This window comes from Vipera berus (assembly GCF_964194415.1).
Source record: "Vipera berus genome assembly, chromosome: 13".
NCBI classification, from domain to species: domain Eukaryota; kingdom Metazoa; phylum Chordata; class Lepidosauria; order Squamata; family Viperidae; genus Vipera; species Vipera berus.
This window is the reverse complement of record NC_138216.1, coordinates 1,007,472-1,031,353: the sequence shown is the minus strand read 5'-3', so window position 1 is coordinate 1,031,353 and position 23,882 is coordinate 1,007,472. Positions and strand designations below refer to the sequence as shown.

General features: G+C 50.1%; 2 protein-coding genes across 3 annotated transcripts in view; one reads left to right on the top strand and one right to left on the bottom strand.

Moving 5' to 3' along the window:
- SLC5A10 (solute carrier family 5 member 10) overlaps window positions 1-23,882 on the top strand; it is a 41,293-nt gene that overhangs the window by 7,745 nt on the left and 9,666 nt on the right. The window contains exons 8-10 of the mRNA XM_081338497.1: window positions 493-573; window positions 1,632-1,837; window positions 2,639-2,774. Coding sequence (XP_081194623.1) covers window positions 493-573; window positions 1,632-1,837; window positions 2,639-2,774 — 423 coding nt within the window. The remainder of the gene's footprint in view (window positions 1-492; window positions 574-1,631; window positions 1,838-2,638; window positions 2,775-23,882) is intronic.
- Window positions 1,829-22,614, bottom strand: FAM83G (family with sequence similarity 83 member G). 2 transcript variants are annotated; one of them, XM_081338495.1, is made up of 5 exons: window positions 21,832-22,614; window positions 11,534-11,701; window positions 7,885-8,009; window positions 5,725-7,252; window positions 1,829-2,309 (listed from the first exon to the last, which is right to left on the bottom strand). In XM_081338495.1, the coding sequence occupies exons 1-5, from the start codon at window positions 22,312-22,314 to the stop codon at window positions 1,896-1,898; spliced, it is 2,718 nt and encodes a 905-aa protein (XP_081194621.1). In that variant the 5' UTR covers window positions 22,315-22,614; the 3' UTR covers window positions 1,829-1,895. The 2 variants fall into 2 exon arrangements, with proteins under 2 accessions (XP_081194621.1, XP_081194622.1); XM_081338496.1 differs by having other exon boundaries at window positions 5,801-7,252.

The window sequence follows — 23,882 nt, the reverse complement described above, 5'->3', positions numbered from 1 at the left end:
GTTTGCCATTTCCTTCTTATTTGCACCTACCATCTTGGGATCTCCCAGTGCTGTCCCCATCCAACTTGTAATTAGGCTGGCCCTGCTTATCTCAGGCTGCAGGTGAGGACTGAGTGTTGCTACCTGTTGAGACTTGTCCAGGAAGCTGCCAGAAGGTGACTTGAAGGAGGCTTCCTACATGTTAGCTTTTGGTTCCGGACAAACTAGAGTTCTTTTTGGGGGGCAAACCAACTCATTGTGTGCAGGGTGGTCTCTGAGCTCGATTGATTTCTTGCTCATTACCCAACAAGGTAACCTCATTGGTGCCTTCAAGCACTTTCAGGTAGCACTGATGGTGTTACCTAGTTGGGCAATGAAACATCTGGAAGAAAACAACCAAGCTCAGAGGGCACCAAGGACCCCACAGTTCAACCCTGAGCAACAAAGATTTTTTTCTCTTTGTACCAACCGGTTGTCTCAACCCTTTCAAAGTTGCCTCCTGCATCGTTCCAGGTGGGCTGAGGGCTGTCATCTACACCGACGCTCTGCAAACCCTCATCATGGTGGTCGGTGCGATCATCTTGACGGTCAATGGTGAGGACTCGGGACCTGCCTTTCGCTTTCTTCCCTTTGCAACTTGAGCAGGGGAGCTGGAGGCCACGGTAGACAATCCCGGAGTGACATGGGAGGAAAGGCAGACGTTCCGTTGGCAGCCTGAGGAACCAACAGGAGGAACCAGCCCAAGATGTTCTGCCTTCCTCATGGATCCCCACGCACCCCCCCCCCCCCACGAAGACTTTCCCATATCTTTCAGGGCAGGGACTCCACCTCCTTTTATTTCAATTATCTCACAGACCCAATTCAATTCTGCTTGGTGGAAAGAGCCACACGTTTCTGCAGCTTTTTAGCCATTTTAAGGACCTTTATTCGCTTTCTGCATTTGTAAACAGTTGCTTTGAAAGTGGTAGACGAAGGCCAGCCCCCCTCCCAGGCATCTCAACTCTTGGCAGCATTTATGCTGGAAGCAGCCAGCCAACTGAAGGCTGAGCCTGCCGGGGCTTCTTCCTTCCCTCTGGCTGGCTGGTGCGCTGCCCACCTGCTGCAGGGAATATGGCCACTTCCCGTGGCTTCCCTGGAGTTCCTTTCCACTCTCTCTCCTTTGGGGTGCTTGGCCCTCTTTCTCCCTAAATTCAAGTCATACATGGGGTGAAATCTGAATTTTCAGCTTCTGCCTCTAGCTCCCTGGGAGTTAAATCTGTCAAGGGGAAGGGGAATGAAGTTGGGGTACAGCGCACATGTGCGCCAAGGGAGCTGCACAGAAGGCAGCGGAGGACAACGACATCACCGCATTGTCATTATGGGGCATGAGATGCCACTGTGCCTTTTGTGGGGTCTGTGATGCCACTGTGGCTTCATCAATGTGGCGCTGATGCCTGTGAGGCGCGTGGATGTAGGGGCGGGTAGGAAACCCAATGCCCCGATGTCCAGGGCTCTCCCTCATCCGTTGGGGGCAAAGGAAGGAGAAGAAGATGCGAACCGTTGGCTTTGGAGGAACACGGACAAGGGGAAGGGATGGGGTTGCTGGGCCATTGTTCATTGCTCCTCTCCTCCCCTCTCCTCCCCTCTGCCCCACTGGCTTTTATTTTTGCCAGCCTTCCACCAGATTGGGGGCTACCACAACCTGGAGGAGGCCTACTTAGCTGCCACCCCATCCAAGATTGTCCCCAACACAACTTGCCACCTGCCCAGGCAGGACGCGATGCATCTCTTCCGGGATCCCATCACCGGAGACCTGCCCTGGACGGGCATGACTCTGGGTCTGACCGTCTTGGCCACGTGGTACTGGTGCACTGACCAGGTAATCGCAAAGCGGCCCATTCCCTGTTCCATTGGTCGTTCTGGTGTCTCCGCCAGCCTTACTGGTCCTTGGGCTGGCTGGTCCCAGCGGGCTTCCGTTTGGATTCCCATTGGGATGCCTTGCCCTTCAAGTGCTTTGACTGGGAGAGCTTGGACAGAGGGATGCCCAGCGGAGTCCTTACTTCTTTTGGGGACCCCTGGCCTTCGGGGAGTGGAGACAGGGACTGACCAGTGGCTCTTGGGGTGCCTGTGCCACCTCTGTGGGAGACGGGGCTGGGCTGGGCATTCTTAGCAGAGGTGAAATTTTTCCTTTGCCAGAACAAGGGGTTGGCTGAGCTTGGGGCGATTTTCTTGGCCCCAGTTCTGTCCTGCGGGCGTTTGCCCTCCTCTGAGCTTTTCCGCTGCTGGGGACGGCTTTTGGCCCGTTCTGCCAACACTTGCACCCGGGATCCGTAGCAGAACAGTTGGGGCTCCTGTGGACAGAACAGAAAGCAGGAGAAGGTGACTGTTAGCATCGACAAGACAAAAGGGCACTTCCGACATCTGCATGCAAGCATGTTGCGTGGGCGGTGGAGTTTTGAAGAGTCGGGAGGCAGAGATCTGGTCCCATGAATTTATGAGAGGCAACTATTTTCATTCAGCTTTAAACTCCAGATTCAGTTTAGATCAGTGTTTCTCAACCTTGGCCACTTTAAGATGGGTGGACTTCAACTCCCAGAATCCCCTAACCAAGATGGGGACGGCACCTTTTCTTAGTGTGAATGTTTCACTTCTGGGAGAATTCACACTCGTGTCTTTCCAGGTCATTGTCCAGAGGTCCCTCTCGGCCAGGAGTCTCGACCATGCCAAGGCCGCCTCCATCCTTGCCAGCTACCTGAAGATGCTGCCAATGATTGTCATTGTTATGCCGGGCATGATTAGCCGAATTCTCTACCCAGGTAAGTTGCGTGTCCAAAAAAGTCACGGAGGAAAAACCTTTTGGTTTTTTCAGACTGACGAGGCCTGAAGGCCATGGGTATCACGGCTGGGGCATCCAGCCTGGCCCAGGGAATTAGCTCCCAGAGGACTCCAAGGGTGGGCACCTGTGCCCACCTTGGCAAAGGCAGCTGGACCATTGGCCTCTCCAGTGCCCTGGTGCAGGGCAGTTAACTGGGCCCTGTTGGGGGCCAGTTCCTGCTCTGTCCTCCCTGGGGTGGGATCACTCGCTTGCTTCCTGAACACAGTTGAGGATGTCATCAGCCGGAAATAATCTCGAATGCAAACTGATTGACAGGAGGGTGATTTGTTTACAAAACCTGCCAAGCCTCTCGGAAAGCAGGCGTGGGTGGAGATGAGAAGTATTTCTATCTATAGCTTGTCTGATGTCCATCACGGTTATTGTACTTCGCCTCCTCCTAATGTTAGAATTCAGGACTCTGTGGTGTTAGGATAAGCCCTGTTAGTCAACTGTGGTTTTTTGACTATGCTGGAATAATGACCAGCAGCTTTGCACAACATGCCTCTCAAATCTATGCATGAGAGACCTTTTGTATAATTGTTGCTGTTGTTGTGTTGCTTTCTTTTTTTCCCCTTTCTCTCTCTTTTTTTTAATTTGCTGGCTGGGGAATTCTGGGAGCTGAAATCCACCTAACTTTGAGTTGCTGAGGTTGAGAAATCCTGCGGTGGAAGGTTAAAGTGGAGCCCTTCCATTTAATTAGCTGGATAACTGCACTGGAGTTTTATGTAATTATGTATTGCTCCATTTTAATTTAGTTTTGATGGATTTGTTTTTATTTTTCCTGTGTTTTGTACACATGAGTATATATATATTACATTTGCATTGCCAAGAGGCACACGATTGCGGCAAGTATATAAACACTAATGGCCTAATAAATTCACAAAAGCATGCCAAGCCAAGAACGAACCAATCACAACATGGCTTGTGTGAACCTGATGGGGTAAAACACCAATCAGAGGTTGCCGGTCACAAACCATTCTGGGAAGCCCTCAAGGATGCAGTTGGCTTTAGACACCCCATAGCAACTTCTGGGTGTGTGGGCAGTTTCTGCTCAAAGTTCCTCTCCTTCCAGAAGTGGTCCTTTGATGGTCTTCCGCTACCACATCCTCGGACCTTGAAGCTTTGGATGGAGGACCTTGGCAGCTGAGCATGACAAGGTCCAGCATCCACACTTAGCATTGGTCCTAAATCTGGCTTTGAAGCTCTTTGGGAGATCACAAGTTGGCTTCTGGATGGCTCTTCCCCAGATGGCTTCGTGCAGATCAAGGCCTCCTCAAGAGCTGAGCTCTTGGAGAAAGGCTTGATAATTCTGGAAGGAAACCAAAGCTGTGGAGCTGGCTGTTGTGTTCCCATATCAGGAGGAGTCCTAGGAGAAGAGGCGGCTCAATCTGAGAAGTGCCACAATCAAAAGATGGGAGAGAAGCGTGGGCCTGGCAGACATGTTGCCTCTGGGGCCATGGAAGTAAACAGCTAGAGCTAATTGCAATTGTTTGGGGGAGAGGTCCAGAGAAACTAACAATATAGGGAACGGTTGCTGGAATTGGGTATGTCTAGTCTAATGAAGAGAAGGGTGAGGGGTGACATGATAGCAGTGTTCCAGTATTTGAGGGGCTGCCCCAAAGAAGAGGGAGTCAAGCTATTCTCCAAAGCACCCAAAGGCAGGACGAGAAGAAATGGATGGAAACTAGTCAAGGAGAGAAGCAACCTAGAACTAAGGAGAAACTTCCTGACAGTTAGAACAATCAACCAGTGGAACAACCTGCCCCCAGAAGTGGTGAATGCTCCAACACTGGAGGTTTTTAAGAAGAGACTGGACAGCCATTTGTCTGAAATGGTGTAGGGTTTCCTGCCTGAGCAGGGGGTTGGACTAGATGACCTCCAAGGTCCCTTCCAACTTATTATTATTATTATTATTATTATTATTATTATTATTATTATTATTATTATTATTATTATTATTATTATTATTATTACCGCTTTCAATTATAACTTCAGTATTGAGAGAGCAACCAAGCGCGACAGCAAGTTGTCTTGGAAATTAGTTATGCTTTCCCATTTGTGGCCAATGGCTATAATGGTTGTCATTCCATGCGGACAGGCCCCAGTGTTAACCATTATTTGACAACTGTTCTATTTTTTTTATCTGATGGGTCTGACCTGGTCTTCCCATAATTCCCAGCCAAAGGATCTTCTTCAGGGTTCCAACCCAGCCCCGCAATATCCCAAAGAAATGTTGGTGGACAGAACAAGTGTTTCTGTGAGCTGCTAGTGTTGGGTTGGGTTGGAAGGCATGACCAGTTCCCAGGGTTGGGTTATCAGTTGGTTACTATTGTTGGCATCTGGTCTAGAGGAATTGTGCCTCTAGACTTATGGTTTATTGGCTTATGGTGCTCTCACAGGGAAACTGGGGAACTGCTGGCCCAAGGGGTGGTGATGGCCATCAGCCTGGGTGGCTTTGCAAGGAGAAGAGGCAAAATTCGTAGAGGATGAAGCTATTTGTGGCCACTGGTCTCAATGCCTGTATCTGATCTCCAGCATGGGAGGGCTCATTGGCTCTGGGAACCATGAGCAGAAGGGGACAATTGGGCTGATGTCATGTTTGACGCGCTACTGAGAGGATACAGTGGTCAGTGAGAACTTATCTTCTCCCTATCTTTGCAGCTCTTAAATACAAGTGTGTTTCTGAACAGCAGCTCCCAGGGGTCATCCTGGTCCCCCAAGCCCACCACTCCTAGAAAGGTTCCCACAAGGAGTAACCTTCCAAGTGGTCCAACTCTCCAGTGAGTGCTGTGACAGTCACAGTCTGGTCTAAGTTATGTTTTAGATGACAGCCACGCCGGGCAGTTTCCCTAGGGCTGCTAAGGGTAGAAAGCTACAACAGAGACGCCTACCTGTAGAGCATCGCTCGGACAGGTAATGTAGCCAGCAGGCAAAACATGCAGGGGGTGGCCCCTTTCCCAAACGCACCTCGTCTCCTCCAGGCTTTCACTTTTCCTCCGCCTCCTTTGAGCGGCTTCCTCCAGAGGAGGAGTTAGCCTTGGTGGGGGGCTCCCCAGGGGGCTTACAAAGGTCCCCCAGCTGATGTAAGGCTCACTCAGTTTCCGTTGCAAGGGGCGAAGGCTGGGCCCTTCTCCGTTGAGAAGGAAGTCAGAGTTGGTCCTCCGCAGAGGGCAAACGTGGTCTTGCCCGCCGTGTTTGTCAGAGTGGATGGATGCATTGGAGAGGTTGCAGCTATGGGCAGGGGAGCTGTTGGAGAGGCTTCCGTGGTCACTCAGGGTTACGTAGTCTTCCTCCTCTTCCGCCTCCCCCTCACCACTTGGCACCCCGTTCACGGGGAGGACGTTTCCTTCCTGAGTCCCAGCTGTTTCCGTGCTCACCTTGAGATGGTTCCCTGTGTTGGCAATCTGGGGGGTTCCTTCTTTGGATGATGGATTTGTGGTGGTGGTCCCTGGCTGGTGTACAACAGGGTCCTCTGCTGTCCCTGCTTTCTTCTCTGCATGTCCTGTTTTCTTGGAAATGGGGTCCTTTGCGTGGACTCTCCTTGGTTTGGGCACTGGGGCAGCAGCTCTTGGGTCATCTGCTTGGGGGTCCAGCAGTTGCTTCAAGTGCCGGTTGTTGGCCAGAGTGGCAATTGTCTCCCCATTGACTAGGTGTCCCGGAGTCTTTTCCGTGGGGCTGGTGACCAACGGTTTGGAAGGAGGTTCCTGGTCATGGGCTGAAAGAGGGGCAGATTCCGGCAGGGGTGGAGAAGCCTGAGAAGGTTTGTTCTTGGCCCCTTCTTGACCAGCTTTGTTCTTGGCCTCCTGGGCCTTTTGTTGCTTGAGGAGTAGCCTGTGTTGGGCGTTGGCCTTGGAAACATCACACACCTTGATGCGGTTGATTTGAGAAAGCTGGATGTTTTTCACCTTGGGATCGATGATGTTGATGTAGCCCAGAATTTCGCTTCCAGGTTCTGGATCCGGCTCTACCCAAGTGGGCAGGTAGTCAAACATATTGGCCTTCTCCAGGTGGAGGAGCCCTGGGTGGACGAGCGGCACCTTCTCCATGAGGTTGCTGGGCCTCTCGGACACGCGGTTTTCAGGGATGACCTTGCTTTGGACCTCTGTCCGTTGTTCAGTGAGGACCTTGTCACTGCTGGCTTTGCCACTGACCCCCACCTGCTCGGTGCATTTGGCCTTGACCAAAGCATACTTTGGATTGACCAGCTTCTTCACCGTGGAGCTGGCCGGGCTCAGCGAGATAACCGAAGGCAGGATGACCGGCTCGGGTTCCGGTTCCTCGCCCATGGGGATGGACTTGAGGCTGACACTCCGAGACATGAGGTACAGCTCCTGGAACTGTTTGTCAAAGGCCTCGACCACCTGGCCCGAAAGGACGGAAATGACGTTCCGATCGGTCCTCGCAGCTGCCCAGGTGAAGCTAGAAGGGAAGAGGGTTAGCGTTACGTTGGGGGCTGACAGTCTCTTGAACTTAAAGCAAATGCTATGAAGGAAAACTGACTAGGGGGTAGCACTATTCAAGCCTGTTAGAACAGGGTTTTTTCCCCCATCTCCCAGGACGGTTGCGTTGATGGGACCTCTAGGGCAGTATTCTCTACCCAGACAACTTTAAGACGTCTGGACTTCAACTCCCAGAATTGAACTTTCTTCAAATTCAAATTTCTTCTGGGAATTGAAGTCCACACCTCCCAAACCCGCCTAGCTTGAATAACACTGTGGCAGACCACACAAGGGTGCATTTCCACAGCCAAATACTTCTGTTCAGTGCACATATAGTCTAAAAGTCGTTGCTTGTTCGTTTTTGTTGTGGGTCATGAGAAGAAGCTAAGCATTAAAGCTTTGCTTGTAGAAATACACTCCCAGTTGTCTGCCTGTTCTCTCCCACGAGAGTGAAGGCTCCCTTTGGCTGCAGAGTCTCCCCTAGGGGGTCTTTTACATCCCCTCCTCTTCGGCTTTCCAATGGCGCCTTTCCTACCCGCAAAGCCACAGACGCAGAGCAAATGGGCGTCAGTGGGACCCCAAACCAGGGTCTTCTCCAGGGTCTGGACTTACCTGTAGGAGCCACACATGGCTTTGTCCCCGTCCACAAACATGAACTTTTGAGCCAGGGCCCCCTTGAATTTCATGGCCGAGCGGGTGAAGAACTCGGTGCCCCCAATCGTGCCGATGCGGAGGTTCTGCAGACACAAAAGACAGGAGTGAGCCGGGGAAGAGCAGATAAAAGGTTGACGGTGGGCGATCTGCGCTTAAAGGACATTTCTTTTGATTTCGCACCCAGGGCTGGGGTTTCAAACCCGGATGGGCAGAGGGTGGAGCTGGGAGCAGGTGTGGCATGTCCGATCAAGGTATGCCATGCAAGGTTGACCTATTCAGCACAATACCTGCTGGCTGCAAACAGAAGAGGCCACCAAGCTGATTATTGAAGCATCTTTGCAAAGCCCAAATAATTTGGTCTCTGTGATGCCTGTTTTGCAAACCTCGTTTGGCTTTGATGAAGGGAGAGGCTGGAGTGAAAGCTGCTGGGCTGGCTAGTCAGAGGATCAGCGCAAGGAAGTGGGAAGTTGTGGTGTGTGAAACAAGAAAAGTGCAGAATTGCAACACGCAAACATGTGTTGTGTGCTCCCTGTATTGTAGCATCCCACGTATTGAGAAAGCGCTGAGCTAAACCAATTTCCCCAGCGCAGGCATACGAAATGCATCTGTATCTCCGGCGTTTTTATGATGTTTCTGCTGAAAACTGAAATTTGCTTCTGGTTTTTTGGCAAAAACATCCCATAGCAAACCAGTTGCCATGTTTGCTTAACAACTACTGCAAAAAAAAAGAAAAAAAATTGCAAAAATCGGGCTGGTTATGTGATGACCCACTGTATGACCGTCATGACTTAAATGGGCAGCCTGTATTAGGGTTAGCCAGAAGTGTTTTAAAGGGAGAAGAAGAGATAAGTGGAAAGTCGAAGAACACAATATAAAGTACGCTTATAGAAACAAGTCAACGTGCGCGGAAATGAAGGGCAGGTTTTAAGGAGCAGGCCCACCAGCGCTGGGAGAGGATCTGAGTGACTTGCCAAAGACCACGCGCAGAATTCTGGGGGAAGCTAACCAAAAGCCCAGCGCTGGATTTTCCTGTCTTTGTTCTCTTGGCTGTGGCTAAATGGATTTCGTAACCTCATCGCAGCTGCTCACATTTCAGATGTTCTGAATTTGAGAGAGGCGATGGGTTGGTGAAAAGTCAACAAGTCCCCGTGGCTGTTTTAACAGTTCTGGAGAATTTCTTTAAAAGTTTGGGTCAAAGGGAAGCGGAGAGTCTCCGAGGGAAAATCTCCAGGAAGAAGGTGGAGACCAAGAGCTCAATTAACTCTTAATTGCTCTCGTTCCAGAAAACACATATTTTTTTCATTCTTCATGCCCTCACCCAGCCAGCTTTTAAAGGCTGGACACCTTGTTTTGTTCTGAAGTTAATGAATGACATTATGTTTATTCCCCTCCCGTCCAGTCCAACCAGTGAATAAAGCCAGCACAGTCCGTTGAAAATAAGTAGCCTGAATTGGCAACAAGAAAGGGAAAAATGTAGTTGAGGCAGTTGTCTGAAGTAAGAGCAATTTGTTGATTGAGCCGGCTGGAGCAGAACAAAAAGCGGGAGCAAACAGCCAAGATGGATGGTTGCAGGGAAGAGGAACAGCATCACAGCTCCAGCCAAGGGCTGAGTCACTGGGCAAACATGTGCTGGGAGGGCTGGAGACATTTCCCAGCATGCCTTGTGGCTGAACCCCCCCCCCCACACACACACCTGCCTGTTGACTCTGGCCAGGTGGTGATGGTGCTGAAGCTCGGGTGCCCTCAGATGGACACCAAGACACTTACGGAAACAGAACTGATGCTCCCTCAAATGGAATTGTGGAATTTTAGGATCTGGGAGGTGGGACTGCATGGACTTCAATTCCCAGAATTCCCAGCCAGAATTCGGAGAGTTGAAGTTCACAAATCCTAAAGCTCTTGAGGTTGAGAATCGCTACTCCTATCGCACCAAGGAACCCAGCTTTCGCTGGAGCCCACATGAGCAAACATCTCCAGATCTTTGAAGCAAATGCCTTGATTTTGATTGGAGCAGCTTATGAGCTTTGAAAAGGCCTTTTGTCGGCATTATGTGCTAAAGGTGGAGCCGCATAAAACTGAGCTGTCAAAGGAAAGAGCTGAGCCGGAACGCAGGCAGGACAATTCAAAGCAAAGGGACTTTTGTTGACAATCTCCCGATGGGTAAAGTGCAATTCTGTGCTTCGGAAATGAGACCAAGCAAGGCGTCACCTTTGGCCCTATGGACACTTAGAAGTGTGGCTAGCAAGAGGGCAAAGGATACGGCCGCGTGAACCCATCTGCTCAGCCCCGTATCTCTGTCAGCAGCCTTTCAGGATCGCCAAGCAGGCTCTGATGTGAAGACTAGGGTGAACCTGGTTCCATCGCCAGCAGCTTTCTTGACGTTGCCTTTTGGAAACCCCCCCCCCCTCAAAGCGCCTCCATCCACTCTTCTTGCTCCCAGCCCCTGCTGGCTTCAATTGCAACATGGGGCCAATAGTTCTTAGGATTTGTGTGTGTGTGGTGGACTCAGCCATTTGAAACAATCCAGGTGCAAAACTCTTCCTTCATCCCTACGTATAATGCAAGAGGTGTGCTATTTTTCTCTCTCAGCTTTTATAACTTCCTGCTATCCTGGGGAGTCCCTGCAGAATGTCGACTTGTCAGTCACTGAGAATGACGAGTTATTCAGACCTCCAACAATTGTTTCTTGGCATGGGAAAAGGACCCAAGCCAGCTCTTTACCTGTTTTGGACTACGTAAGTTAAAGCCTTGGATGAGAAAACAGTGAGGACGACTAACCAGTGGAACAGCTGGCCACCAGAAGTTGTGGGGGCTCCATGACTGGAGGCTTTTAAGAAGAGACTGGACAGTCACTTGTCTGGAATGGTGTGGAGTCTCCTGCTTGAGCAGGGGGTTGGACTAGAAGACCTCCAAGGTCCCTGCCAATTCTGTTACTCTGTGCGGTTAGAAGCTGATGGACCTTGAGTTCTAGTCCTGCCTTAGGCATGAAGCCAACTGAGTGACTTTGAGCCAATCCCTCTCCCTCTATCCGAGAAGGTCGTCCTGGCAAAGCCACATCTGAAAATCTGGCCAAGGGAATTGCAGAAGCCTGTCGCCATTGTCATCAGCAGTCAGAGGCTGACTTGGAGGGGCGGGGGAGGGGGAGCTTACTAGGCATTAATCAAGACTCTTAAGACTATCTTTCCCTTAATGAGGGCTAGGAACTTGCTCTGCTAGAAACTGGAATCATTGTGAAGTTCTGCTGTCTTCTCCTCTCAGAGTTGCCGAAAGAGTGCTTGAAAGAAAGCAGCAAAGCCAGGAATGTGCTTGCAAGAGATCAATATCACGGCCACCTGGTGCCACGGAGGTTCTACCCACAAGCCCCGGGTGCTCCAGCATGGATCTGATTGGCTGGCAAGCACTGCCGTCTCCAAAGCCAATGCTGAAAGGGATCTGGGAAAGTTGCAATTATTGCAAAACGGGGAAAGTAATTATCCCCCGGAATTGAGATATCAATCAGCTCAGGCTTGGAGAGGCTGCCTCTGAAGCAGCCCGAGGGTCTTTTTTCTCTTCCCTTTTGTGGACAGCGTTTCAACTGGACCCCTGGCTGGACTTGGGGCTGTTTTACCTTCAGGTGGCCGGCGTGCATCTGGGCTCGCTCGCACATCTGGAGGAAATATTTCAGATTGGATTCGTCTATGATGATGTAGATGGCCACCTTCCGCTTGAATCCCGCCTCCAGCAGGTCTTTGAATATGTCGACGTCCGTGAACGTGTCCATGACCACCGCAACAACCTGCCGGAAGGGAGAGAAGAAGCTTCAGTCATGGGAACCAAACGTATTTCTCCATCTGGCTGGGAATTCTGGGAATGGGGATCCCAGCATTTCTGGAGGTGTCTGATTTACACCAAGCAGGGCAGTAAATCCTGACTCTCCAGCTCCATCACCACAAAGTCAAAAACTGGCTTACAGCAGAACCTCAAGGATGCGGCACGGCTGTCTTAAAGGCTTCACTGCACTTAGGGCAGAAGTCATCTCTGCACAGAAGAGACATAATCACTGAGCTCTTTCTCCACTTCAGGGTTTAAATCCTAGGTCTTTTCCTCCTCCCTCTTCAAGTCAACAGAAATTGGGCTACTGTCCTCCTGCCCTTCAGGCTGGGAGACTTCGGTTCAAGGAGTATCTGAGGATTCTGCCTGGCCTAGGAGTCCCTGGTTCCCATCCCCCCCTCCCGCCTTTACAGGAAGAAGCCAAGTAGGGAAGACTCATGTGCCGGAACAGAGCAAACATTGCTCCTCGATTCCCACCCCATAAATTGCCTAGAATGTTCTCCTTGGATCAACGCACCCCAGTTCTCCATTTCACCCCAAATATTCAAGAGCCCACGATTAGGTGGCCCCATAAAACCCACCCTCCATCCCTGAGCTTGTGGCATTTGTGGATTGCTTGGACGGGGACCACATTCCAGGGCTGGGGGCAGAACAAAATCCATTTCCCTGTGACGAGCCCTCAGCACAGACCATCTTTCCCGCAGGAGCACTCCTGGCTACTAGGTGGTCAGTGCACAACGCGTTGCATACTTTGTCCCAAAAAGCTTCTTGCATGAGAAGCAAAACGTCTTCAAGGAAAAACCAAATCCAGTTGCCTTTTAAAAAAGCAGCTTTGGGACAACCGTGACCAAGAATCTCCAGAAGCTGTTGAGATGGACCATCTCCATGCTGAACTTCCAGATCGAGATATCTTCCCTGGGCTTCCCTTTCCCTACCTGATTGAGTGTGGACCTGTTGCAGTTGAGGTGCACCAGGATCTGGCAGCGGTGGCGGCTGTTTTGGTGTTTACCAGATGGGAGGGGATGGGCTCACTTTGAAACAGGCTGCCTCAACCGCTTTCCTCAACTATCTTCTTTCGGATCCTTTTGATCAGCTGCGCCTTCGTTCCAGGGTTTTGAAGATACTTCTGGGCGAGGCGATCATGATTGAACAGTGTCTCTTCTCCATAGGAGGTCAGGACGTAGCCATCTAACCTGCTTTGGGCAGATTGGGAAACCGAGGCACGCCAAGAAGGCTAAGTGGCTTGCGTGCACCCCCAAGCCAAGCTGCTAAATGCCATCTCATGACCGAACAGCTGCCTCTCCCGTGGCCTACTTAAGCTTCCCTTGTCAGGCAGAGCAATTAGTTAGCTGTCTCAAGACGCTGTCTTTTAATCACGCTTAACAATCACGCTTCGTCATGTTAATATCAGCCTGCGTCTTGAGTGTCTCACAAATACCCCATGCGCCACACACAGCACTTTTTATCTCCATGCAAATAATCTGAGCGACAGTTGTTTAACCGTGGCTGGTGTTGCTCAGTCCCCAGGTGTGATAGGAAGAGCAGGAGGGGAAATAATTTGTCGGGAAGACTAGCTCATGGGCTGGGTGTCTGCAGAGGGTGGTCCGAAAAGGCAAGATGGTGGCCCCAGGATGGTGGAATCCAAGTTCCGTGTGGACTTTCTGTCACATGGAAAACAGGTGGAGCTTTCATGATGCCCATAAACGGAGGTGGACTTTGATTACGCTGTGGTCCCCATCTTAACATGTGCGGCCATATCCTGTGGACACCCATGTTGGCGTGAACTCGGTGGTGACTTTTGGATTTCAGATTTCCCTTGCAAAGTATTTTTTTTGTTCCACCTGCAAACTTGTTTGGGGTCCAGAGCCAGCGGCAAGTCTCACCTGGGCTTCCACAACTGGGACCCAAACGGGGAAGTTGGAGATGATTTGTTGGCATAATTAAGGGCATGATTTCCCTTCAGGCGCTTGCAGATGTTGTTTTCGTCTGCTTTCATCTTGGTCCAGGCACACGTCACCTGTTTTTGAAGCTCCTTGGAGAACAAATGTGGAGTATCTCATGGGTCCCAAGACTTCTCCTGAAGCAACTTCTCCTTGCTGAAAAAAGATCCGGATTTTTTGTTTGTTTTCCCAACGGATAAATCTGTTGTCCCGTTTTCATGAGATGAATTGCTTGGGCAAGACGGCGATTCTCAAAAACCCGGTTTCTCCGGGGCCAAAGGTTCTTAGAAGTTCTCAAATGGTTCGTCTCTGCCTTAGCAGATGGAGGAACATGGTTAGTTTTGGCTGAGGGCCCGCCTACGGCTCTTGGCTAGCTAGGGAACCACCAAAGCACCCTTGGAAATAGAAGACGCGCCTTCTCTCTTGCTGCAAGAAACCAGCCCTCAACCTTCAGGCCTCTTCATTTCTCCACATCCTTTTGTCTGTCCATCTTCTTACTGTCCGTTCATCCCATACAATCTGTCAGTCGAGTGGCTTTGAACAGTCTTGCCATCTTCAGGTAGACTGCCTCTCCCTAGGGAAGCCCTGGGCTCTGCCAGAGGTGTGAAAAGAAAGGACTGCGTGCATGTGGGGAAGAGCAGCTTTGCGGAAGGAACCCAGGGCCCAAAGGTTTGGCCAGGGGCTTTGCTGTTAGCAACCGGGTTAATCCGGAGGCCAGGCTGAGCAATCCTTGCTGGATAAACAGAGCACCACCAACGACTGGGCTGTTTACTCAGTGGCTTGCAGACGCCCCAGTGCAGCCTTTCAGGTTTTGTTCCCCCTCCTTTGTGAGTCAATAATTATTTTTAGTGCTTTGGCTACCATGGGAAATAGGCAGAGCTCTGTCAATTCAGCATTTACCTGCCCTCCAGGTAACTAACATCAGCAGCTAATCTGAGTGCCTAAAGATACACTTTAATAGTCCGGACAACCATTTGTCCAGGATGGTGTAAGATCTCCTGCCTCGAACAGGGGGTTGGACTAGAAGACCTCTGAGGTCCCTTCCACCCCAAGGATTCTACATTCTATGTACTAACAACAGAAAACAAAAAAGACCTTTCTTCTGCTGCCGCTTTCCAGAAGATAATTCGGTTGAATGATCCATTAAAACAGAGACAAAGAGGGCATAGTCCCTGCAAAGTAAATAAACATATTTTTTTTAGCCTTTTCCAGGACTTCCTTCCCAGACCAAAGGCACCATAACTGCTGAATCCCTGCTAAAGATTTCATGGACAATGTACTCTAAAAGACACCAGGACACCCTGGTTTGCCATTTTCCTAACCAGGGTTTCTGTCTCCAGGTCTCCAAACCAAACCCAGGCATCTCACAGGAAGCAGCTCTCTCTCTGAAAAGTAACCATGCACAGTTTGATTTATTCGTGTGTGATACGATTTATAAACGGTTTCCGGACAGGATGCTGTGGAATGGTTACAAACTTATCCAAGAAAACATTTCAGGAATATCATTCAGCACCACCACCATTTAAATGGTTGATTAATGGCTTTAGCTTCCCTCCCTCGGATGATCTGCCAGAACAACTCCTGCTCTCTGTCCAGAGTCAAACTGAATTTAGTTCTCTGGTTATCAAATGTCGGAGTAAGAAGCCAAGTTTCCCAAGCACTCCTCCACCTTAGCAAAAGGATTTTTCCTCCTGTGAGTTTCCTCTCTGCAACCCCCCCTTCTCCCCCCTTCCCGACACATTTTGCTTCATTTTCTCTACCCTAAAAGAAACCACTTTTTCCCAGAGAGCTGGTTGGTGCCAGCCTGCTTTCAACAGCAGATCCCAGCCCTTTCTGAGGTCCCTCCATGGCTGGATTTTTATTATGCTGGAGTTATTTAGACTATGCAGCTGGTCTGCATTTTTGAGTGGATTAGGAAGCACCGACAGAGTTTGATTCCTCCCAGCCTGTTCATGGCCTTAGAAGACTTAGCTGCTTCTGAAATCAGCCGGTCTTAAGTGTCAAGGATGTATTGTGGTGCCAGCCAAGCCTAAGCTGTTTGCCCTAACCAGGCCCTCCAAACTAGTTTAAGGAAAAGAAGGACCAGGGCTGACATGATAGCAATGTGCCAATATCTGAGGGGCTGCCACCAAGAAGAGCCGGGGGTGGGGTTCCACCTATTCTCCAAAGCACCAGAAGGCAGGATAAGAAGCAATGGATGGAAACCAGTCTAGGAGAGAAGCAATCTGGAATTAAGGAGAAACTTCCTGACTGTTACAATTAACCAGTGGAACAGCTTGCCACCAGAAGCTGTGGGTGCTCCATCCCTGGAGGTTTTTAGGAAGAGGCTAGACAGTCACCTGTCTGAAATGGTATAGGTATGCTATGGTATATGGTGTGCTCCTGCTTGAGCAGAGGGTTGGACTAGAAGACCTCCAAGGCCCCTACCAATTCTGTTATTCTGTTAATGTAAATGTGGCAGCTTTAAGCTATGCTGGCTGAGGAATTCCGGGCCCCGAAGTGCACAGGTATGGAGACCCCTGGTCTGAACCAACTGCTTCAGTTTGCTCTGCATCCAAGTGTGGCTGTTGTGAAAACCACCAATGAGATCAGGGCGGAGTTCTGCTGACTGCACCGGCTGCTTCCTGCATCCTTTTATCTCGGAACCACCAATTCCTGCCAATCCTGTAATTACTTCCCTGGGCAGGAAAAAAAAGAGATAGAGAAGACACCAGGTTGCCCAAGAAAGGGCCCAGCTGCTGGCTGAAATCACTTTGGCGTCCAGGGAGTCCTCAAGTTACAACCGTTTGGCTACCATTCAAAATTGCGGCACTGAGAAAAGCGACGTGCAGCAGTCTTCGCACTTATGACCGTCGCAGCATCCCCACGGTCCCATGATCAAAATTCGGGAGCTTGGCGTTTACTCATGATGGCTGCAGCATCCCGGGGTCGCCTTCTGCGGCCTTCCCAGTCCGAGGAGCAAAGTCAATGGGGAAAGTCAGATTCACTTAACAACCAGAGGATTCACTTAACATTGAATAGGTATTTTTGTAAAGTTTTTTTCTTGGTTTTGCTCTTGAATTCTCTTTTAGAAAGCAAAGTTATAAACAGAAACAGGGTTTTTTTTTATCCCAATGAACTGCTTTGAGGTTTGACCCTTTTTACGTTTCTCATTTATTTTTTTCCAAGAAAATAGGGTCAGCATAATTATACTGCAAAATTGCATCTATTTGAAGCTGTGGTCCAAGCCCTTTGTGCCCGCTTGGCAAGCAGGAAAACCATATTTTTCTGCAAATGTGCCGCAGGACTTTCCCCACCACCAACACTGCCGGTGCTGCCGTGTCACACATGCAGGTCTGAGCAGAAGTGTTAAGGGAAGGAAGAAGGAAGCGATCTCGAAAGACCTTTGATCTGCTCAGGTTGCCTTTTTGCCAGATGGCTTCCAAGAAAATATTTTCCCTTTTCCAAGTGCACTTATGACCAAGGTTCATTTCTGGATTAGATCACACTGAATTGGTTCAGGAGCCATAATAGAGTTTGTGTAACAGAGTGCAACAGGCTTGCATGGATGAGGAAGAGGATAAATTGGAGCCTTTTCTTTTAGGGAGAGAACTTGTCATTTTGTGAGATTTGGCAAAAAAAAGAAACCGTGGTCTCAAAAACATCCATTTGGAGATCTGGAGTGATTTTAAGTGCCGTTCCGAGCAGTGCAAGGATGAACAAATGAATTCCAAAGAAAGGTCTCGGAATAGATGGGATCTCATCAGGAGGAGCCACTAAAAACAGCAAATCTCCCCCCAGTTCAAGCAATGGTTTCGTAAACAACAGCAGTGGAGCTTTGTCACTGGATTTTTGCAGGATTTTTTTTTTCACTTCCCAATCTAGCCTACTGCATAGGATTTGCCAATGGTTGTTAGCTGCTAGCAATAGATCTTGAAAATTAAATGTTGTGAGAAAATGTGACACAGAATGACGTGGAATTTGACCTGCCCTAAAGGCGTCTGGTCTGTGATTCAGTGGCCCGAAAAGAGACAGGTGGAATTGTCCTAGACAACATGAGAAACTACTCTGAGAATGTTGAGAATGTAATGATTTATTACATTTGTGTGCCGCCTGTCTCACTCTCCAACTCTACTTTCCTTGCCTCCCTGCTCTCCCTCCTTAGTGGGTGCCGTCCAGCTGTAGGGTTCCTCTAGAATCTAGAAAGCCCATGGATCACGTTGGCACAGCTCCGACGACGGCTGAAATTCATGGAATCGCCCAACTGAAGGCATCCAGACCTGCCATTCTTCTTAAGATCCCACTGCTCTGTTCAGACCTGGGCTCCTTGGTCAAGCCAGCCAAGCTGTCAATAGCTGTCAATCCCTCTAGAGCTTTTCAATATTTCTGCACCGAAGGCTCCATTTCTGTGCAAAAAACACATCTGAACCTGGAGGTGGACCTTCTGTCCACAAGGAGACCTGCTTTGAACTGGGCAGAACCTGGGAGCTGCCTTTGACATCATAGGAGACGTGAAGGCAGACTCTCCCAGCTACAAGGGTTGTGTTTCCATCCAAGACCGACCACCACATTTTCTGACTCTTCCCTAAGAAAAACCTGGGCAGGGGAAGAAAGGCAGCAGACTCCCCCTAGGAAAGCTTTGAAATACTGAGAACTATTTCCACTTTAGGTTGAAAAAGTGGACATTTTGCCATTTTCTAGAGGCTTCTTAGAAATGTAAGATGATCACGTTTGCCACTGCAAATGAAACAGATTCTTACTACCTAACCAATTCTAGGTGAAGCCAGGCAGCTCTGAAGAGAAGCTTAATCTCCTAAGGATACTTTGATGTTAAGGCTAGGAGGGTTTAACAAGTCCAGGCTTGTCTGAGGTATTTTTTGGTGGAGTTCAACAAAGACTCAGTGCCTGAGATCCAGTGTGAAGCAATCATGGGCTGGCTGAGCTCTGGAGGTACACTTAGCCAGTACGTGTGAATTCAGCTCTTACTCATCGAGAGTCAGACCAGCCTGGTCCAAGCAACCCATCGATTAGAAGCTCCTGGGTTATAATGTAACTTGTCAACTCAGCTTTTCAGTCACTTGCTAGTTTTTCACCAGTTATGTGTAAACTTGCAATTGTTCGCCCTGTTTTCTCCCTCAGATGCGAATTCCATGGTCTTTGCTACATTAATTTTCAGTTGACAACAAGGTGGCAACAACCTGGCATCATTTGCATAGAAAATACAGATGCATCCACATCATCAAAACAAAACACATCTCTGTCACCAAAGGTTATCCTCACATGTTTATCCAGAAACGCAGTAAACAGTCTGCAGGGCTTCACACAAGATTGTGTGATGCCCTGCTTTCAGCTGACCCACTCACAAAGCATCCGTTAATTCTCACACCTGCTCTACTTCCATCTTGACACCATTTTTTTCACACTTGGCAACCCACCTTCAGATCCATATTTGCGAAAAATATTCCATACGTCAAACCTATTCCAGTTCATCAAGTGCTTTTTCTAAAATAATAACCCCCTGGGAAACTTTCTTTCTTTCTCACAGACTTGTATTTCTCAGTGACCTGCTGAAGGACAAGAATCTGGTCTGTACGTCTCCTGCTCACCACGAAGCTTCACTGAACTTTCCAGTCTTGCTTCTTGTAAACTTCTGTATTCATTTGATATTTTGAAAAGGCCTCTTTGATACTATACAAAAAAGTCAGCTCCATGTTTTATAAAACCTCATCATTCTCTCCATCATCCATAATAAGCAGTAAAATCAGTTATGCTTCTAGAAATATATCAGTTCCTTTTCATGCAAATATATGAATAGACTTGTTATTCAGTCATGTCTTGGGAACAAAGACTTGGTCCTAACCGGATGCTCACAAACCAGTCACCATGCTGGGATTTCTGATGCCCCTAGGACTTTCCTTTCACTCTCTCATCTTGTCTTCAGTGGAGCAGGGATGGGGAACGATGGCCCTTTTATGACTTCTGGACTTCAATTCCCAGAATTCCTGAGCCAGTGAAGTCCACAAGTCATAAAAAGGCCATTGTTCCCCACCTCTGTAAGTAGAGTGCTCCCCCCCCATGGCATCTGTTCAGAATATTGTGGATTTCCCTCCCAAGCCGTCCTTGGTTTTGCAATGGAGGGTAACATAATAATCATCAAGCTGAGGATGTGTACTTCCATAGACACAACGAGGTGACAGCAAAGTAGGGTTAGGGTTCCTAACTGATATCTTAGCCCTTTTATTAATTACTAAAGCCATTCCCTCCCTTCCTTGCCTGGATTATCAGCTCTGCTCCAGAAGACCAGCCCACCTTCATTCAGACCGGATCACCTCCTTCCTTTTCCTTGGACCTATTTTCCTTTCTTTCATTTCAGGTCTTAATTATGGCTCTTTTCTCTTTTATCCTCCTCTGCTCCAAAATGCCACCTTCCATAACGCCGTGGCCATAACCAGAGAACCACACTGATGTTGATCCTCAATGCACAGCAAGGCTTTGGTCAACCTGAGTTTCATGGCGGGCTTTGTGATAAGCCATGGTCACAGGGAGCCTTCCTGGCTGGTGGTGGTCACTGTCTCTCACAAGTGCCACCCAAATCACCCGAGGGTGACCAGGCTTCTTTTTGCAAAGGACTCAGAATGGCAGCCCCCACCATGCAAGGGTCCGTCTCTTTTTACCCACAGCCCACATAAAAAAGGGGGCAGGGTCTCGAAGGCACGGTTGTGGCAGCCCTCTTGGCCTCTTTTGACCGTGGGCCCCCTTGCACGCTGGGCTCTCTGATCTAGAGGCTTCTCAACAAGCCAACTTCTCACCAACTTGGAATGCAACGGACTGGCACGGGCTCAACCTCTTTCAAATATAATTACAGGCATTATATTTCATTTCTCATAGTACGTTTAATTTCTCATTATGGCCTGATGACAGGTAGCTGAAGATAAAGAAAATGGCTTTTTGGCTCCCTTTATCTCTACACACTACCCTTTGGTACTGTAATTCTGAAGGGATATAAATGTGTGGGAATCCGCCAGCAGGCACATGCCGAAAAACACCTTTATTTGCCCGTTGACAGGTTTGGTTTCCCAACCTGATGTGGTAAAAGTAAATAAATTTATGTATTTATTCTGGGTTGTCAGCGTTGTCTTTTGCAATTGAAATCGCCTTTGCGCCAGCTGCGGATCCTCGATTGCCAAACGCCAAACGACGCTCTAAAGATTGAAAAGGAACTGGATCTCACGTTCCCGATTTTAATTAATCTGAGCTGAAAGTGAATTAGGAGGAGGGAAAGGCATGTCCAGGGCTGGACCAGAGGTTTTGAAATGTGTTAATCAAGTGAGAGTACACGGAGACCGTTTGCGGTTACTTTGATTGCTTATGATATGGGCTGAATTTTAATGTAGCCTTTTATCTCTTTCTTGCAACAGCCTGAAAGAAACTAGGTCACAGTTACTCCCATTTTACAGATGGGAAGATTGAGACTGAAAGTTGCCTGGGGCCTTTGAACCACACTGCCTTTTTCCAGCTGTGCATCACACTAAATTCTTGGAGGCCCAAATCTGATTCCCTTCCTGTTCTTTTTCCCCACCACAAGTAAAAAAAATTGAGCTGGTTTTGTGCTGCTTAGGGAGACTCCGAGGCCACACACCAAGGAAGCGTAGAAGAACAGCTTCAGCCCTTCAGCCGGATTCAGTAAGAACAAGAGCGTTTGCGAGCATTTGCAAAGGACCTTTCCCTACAAATAGCTAGATCTTTGGGGTTACAGAAGGCGAGTAGCTGAGAAATTGAGAATCTGAAGGATGAAAAACTGAGATTTCGGCTCAGTTTTGATTCGTGTTCTTAGGAGGCAGAAGGTTCCTGGGAATGGGGGACGCTTCTATCTCCTCAGACTTTCCTATATGATGGATGCTGGTTTCTAACCATTAGCTCTTCATCCTGTCACTCATCCAATCCCACCTCTTCTCCCATCCTCTGGCAGAAGGGGCCTTATCCTGGGAACTCGGCTGCCACCAGAGCAGCCATCAATAAAGACCAGGATGAGTTCACTGAGACACCAGATCAGCTCTGCGGTGGCTCATCCTCCAGGTGGGCCTCCCAGGAAGTTCCTGAGATGTTGAGGTTGGTCAAGAGGACCTAACCCCCCCCCCACACACACACAAGGCACTCATGTCCACATCCCTCTCACCTTCTGAGCCTGGAAGATCATCTTGCGTACAACCTCTTTGATGTGGGGCTGGTAGTCAATGGGAGGCTGCATGTAAACGGCGGCTCGGGTCACCCCACGGTAGGCAATGGCTTCCGGCCAGCCAAGGTCCAGCTGTGGGATGGATCGGTCAGATCTTTCCGGCCAGTACTCCAAAGAAGGTCCCGGGCCTTGGTCATCGGTCTGGCTGCCACTGTCCACAGAGCCATTCCTGTCCTTGAGCGGATACTCCGCGCCCGGATCGTAGGTCTCCAAGGTCTCCAGGACCTTTTTGAGCTCCAGCTCAGAGAGGAAGTCTCGGATGTTCTCCTTCTTGAGGACTTCATAGAAGGCTTCTGGTCCTTTGGCCACCAGCGCTTCTAAGGCCAACCTCTGCTCTTCACTGTAGAAGAATTCGGGCTTGGATTCACTGGATCGCCAGTTGACGTGACTGTCGTCCAGGCACTGAACCTGGGAGTAGGCCATGGCTGGGCTCAGGAGCCAAGAATAAATACAAGCTTAGAGACGGGAAGAAATAATTTAGCGGTCTGTATTCCTGCGCCGAAGAGTTAGCAGCAGCGAACGGAGTTCTCCAGCTCTTTCCAACTCTGCCCTCGTTTCGCGAAGGTTCGCGGTCTTCAGCTGTCCCCGTCCGCTTCCCGGGCCGCTTCCTCACCTCATCTCGTAGGACCAGAAGCACCCAGGAGCTTCCAGGGGGGTCCCCGAGTCCTCCTCTCCCCAAACTCTTGGAGACAGATCAGAAAGCGGGGAGAGCAGCGTCCCGAGCGCCGGGCCGCCTCCCTCGGAAACTTTCCGGCGACCCCCTCTTCTCGCCACCCCCCCACCCCCCTCGGCTTCCCCGATCCCCGGAGGCCCCGGCGGCGAAAGGCGGGGCAGTTCAGGAGGACGGCATCTGCCCGGGCTTGGCGGGTCCTGCTTTTCCCCGGGGCTCCGTCGCCCGCCGCCAGCCCGCCTCCCACCCCGGGACGGAGAAGGGGCGCTCCTCGGCCCGCCGGCCTCCTCTCTCTGCCAGCTGGCCGGCCCGGCCGGGCGCGCTCCTGAGATGCCGGATCTGGCCGGGCGCCGCGTGGAAACTCCGGCGGCCGGGAGTGAAGTCAGCGGGAGAAGAAGGGGGGAGGAAGGAGGAACCCAAGGCCGGCCCGGCTGAGTAAGCCGCTCCTCCTCCTCCTCCTGCTGCTGACTTCACCTGCGGCCCCGGGGCGCCCCGCCCGCCTTCCGACGGTTCCTGCCTGTCCCACGCGGGGCTCCGACGGGGCCGAAACCTGCCCGGCTCCGGAGGGAGGGCCGGAAACTGACTCAGCCCCCGAGTCGGATCTCTGCTCTTCCACCTCAGGCCGGGCCAGGCGAGGTTGGGGGGCGGCGGGGGGGGGGCGAGGCTGGCCGGCCAGCTGGTCAGACTTTGGCCTCCCGAGCGCAAAAAGGCCGCCGCCGCCGCGTTCTCCAAAGAAGGGCAAAGTTTCCGTTTCATGTTTGTAAGCAGGAGGGGGTGATGGATTCCCCGAGACTCTTTGGAGGAAGATGGGAAACCCTGGGGGGAGGGAGGGAGGGGGGCTGGCAGCTCCCTGGCATGCCCGGGAAGGGAGGGAGTGCCATTCTCACGTTGCTTCTGCTCGCTTGGCTACCCCGGCAGGCTCCGGGCCGCTTCTATTAAAGGTTGCTTTCTCTTGGGACTGGGGAGTCCTGCCTTATCTGTCCTTCCCCTCCCCTCTCTTTGGAGGGCATCCCCCAGCAAGAGGGGTGGCCTCCTCTCTCCTGGGGTTCCCCCAAACTATGATTTTGCTTCCAGGCCTGGGATTCACAGGTGGATCGAGCTGCCCTGCTTGCTGTGAGTGGTTGTTTTTAAATCCGGGCTGCGTTGTTTCATTTGCTTTGTGTTTTTAATTGTTTTAATTGCTGCTATATTTGGTAAGTGGCTGGAATGGGCAGCTCTATTAAATAACGAGGATGCTGATGAGGATCATAATAACAAAATCACTCTGGGCCAATTGCAAAAGGCAGTTTTGCTTCTGAGTATTATTAAACAACAACATCTG

Excerpts from the sequence above, each read along its gene's own strand:
- FAM83G (XM_081338495.1), bottom strand. The coding sequence starts at position 22,314 with ATGGCCTACTCCCAGGTTCAGTGCCTGGACGACAGTCACGTCAACTGG. Across the intron at positions 11,702-21,831 it reads TGATCTTCCAGGCTCAGAAG|GTTGTTGCGGTGGTCATGGA; the intron begins GTGAGAGGGATG and ends CCCTTCCGGCAG. Across the intron at positions 7,253-7,884 it reads GCCATGTGTGGCTCCTACAG|CTTCACCTGGGCAGCTGCGA; the intron begins GTAAGTCCAGAC and ends CTTCCCTTCTAG.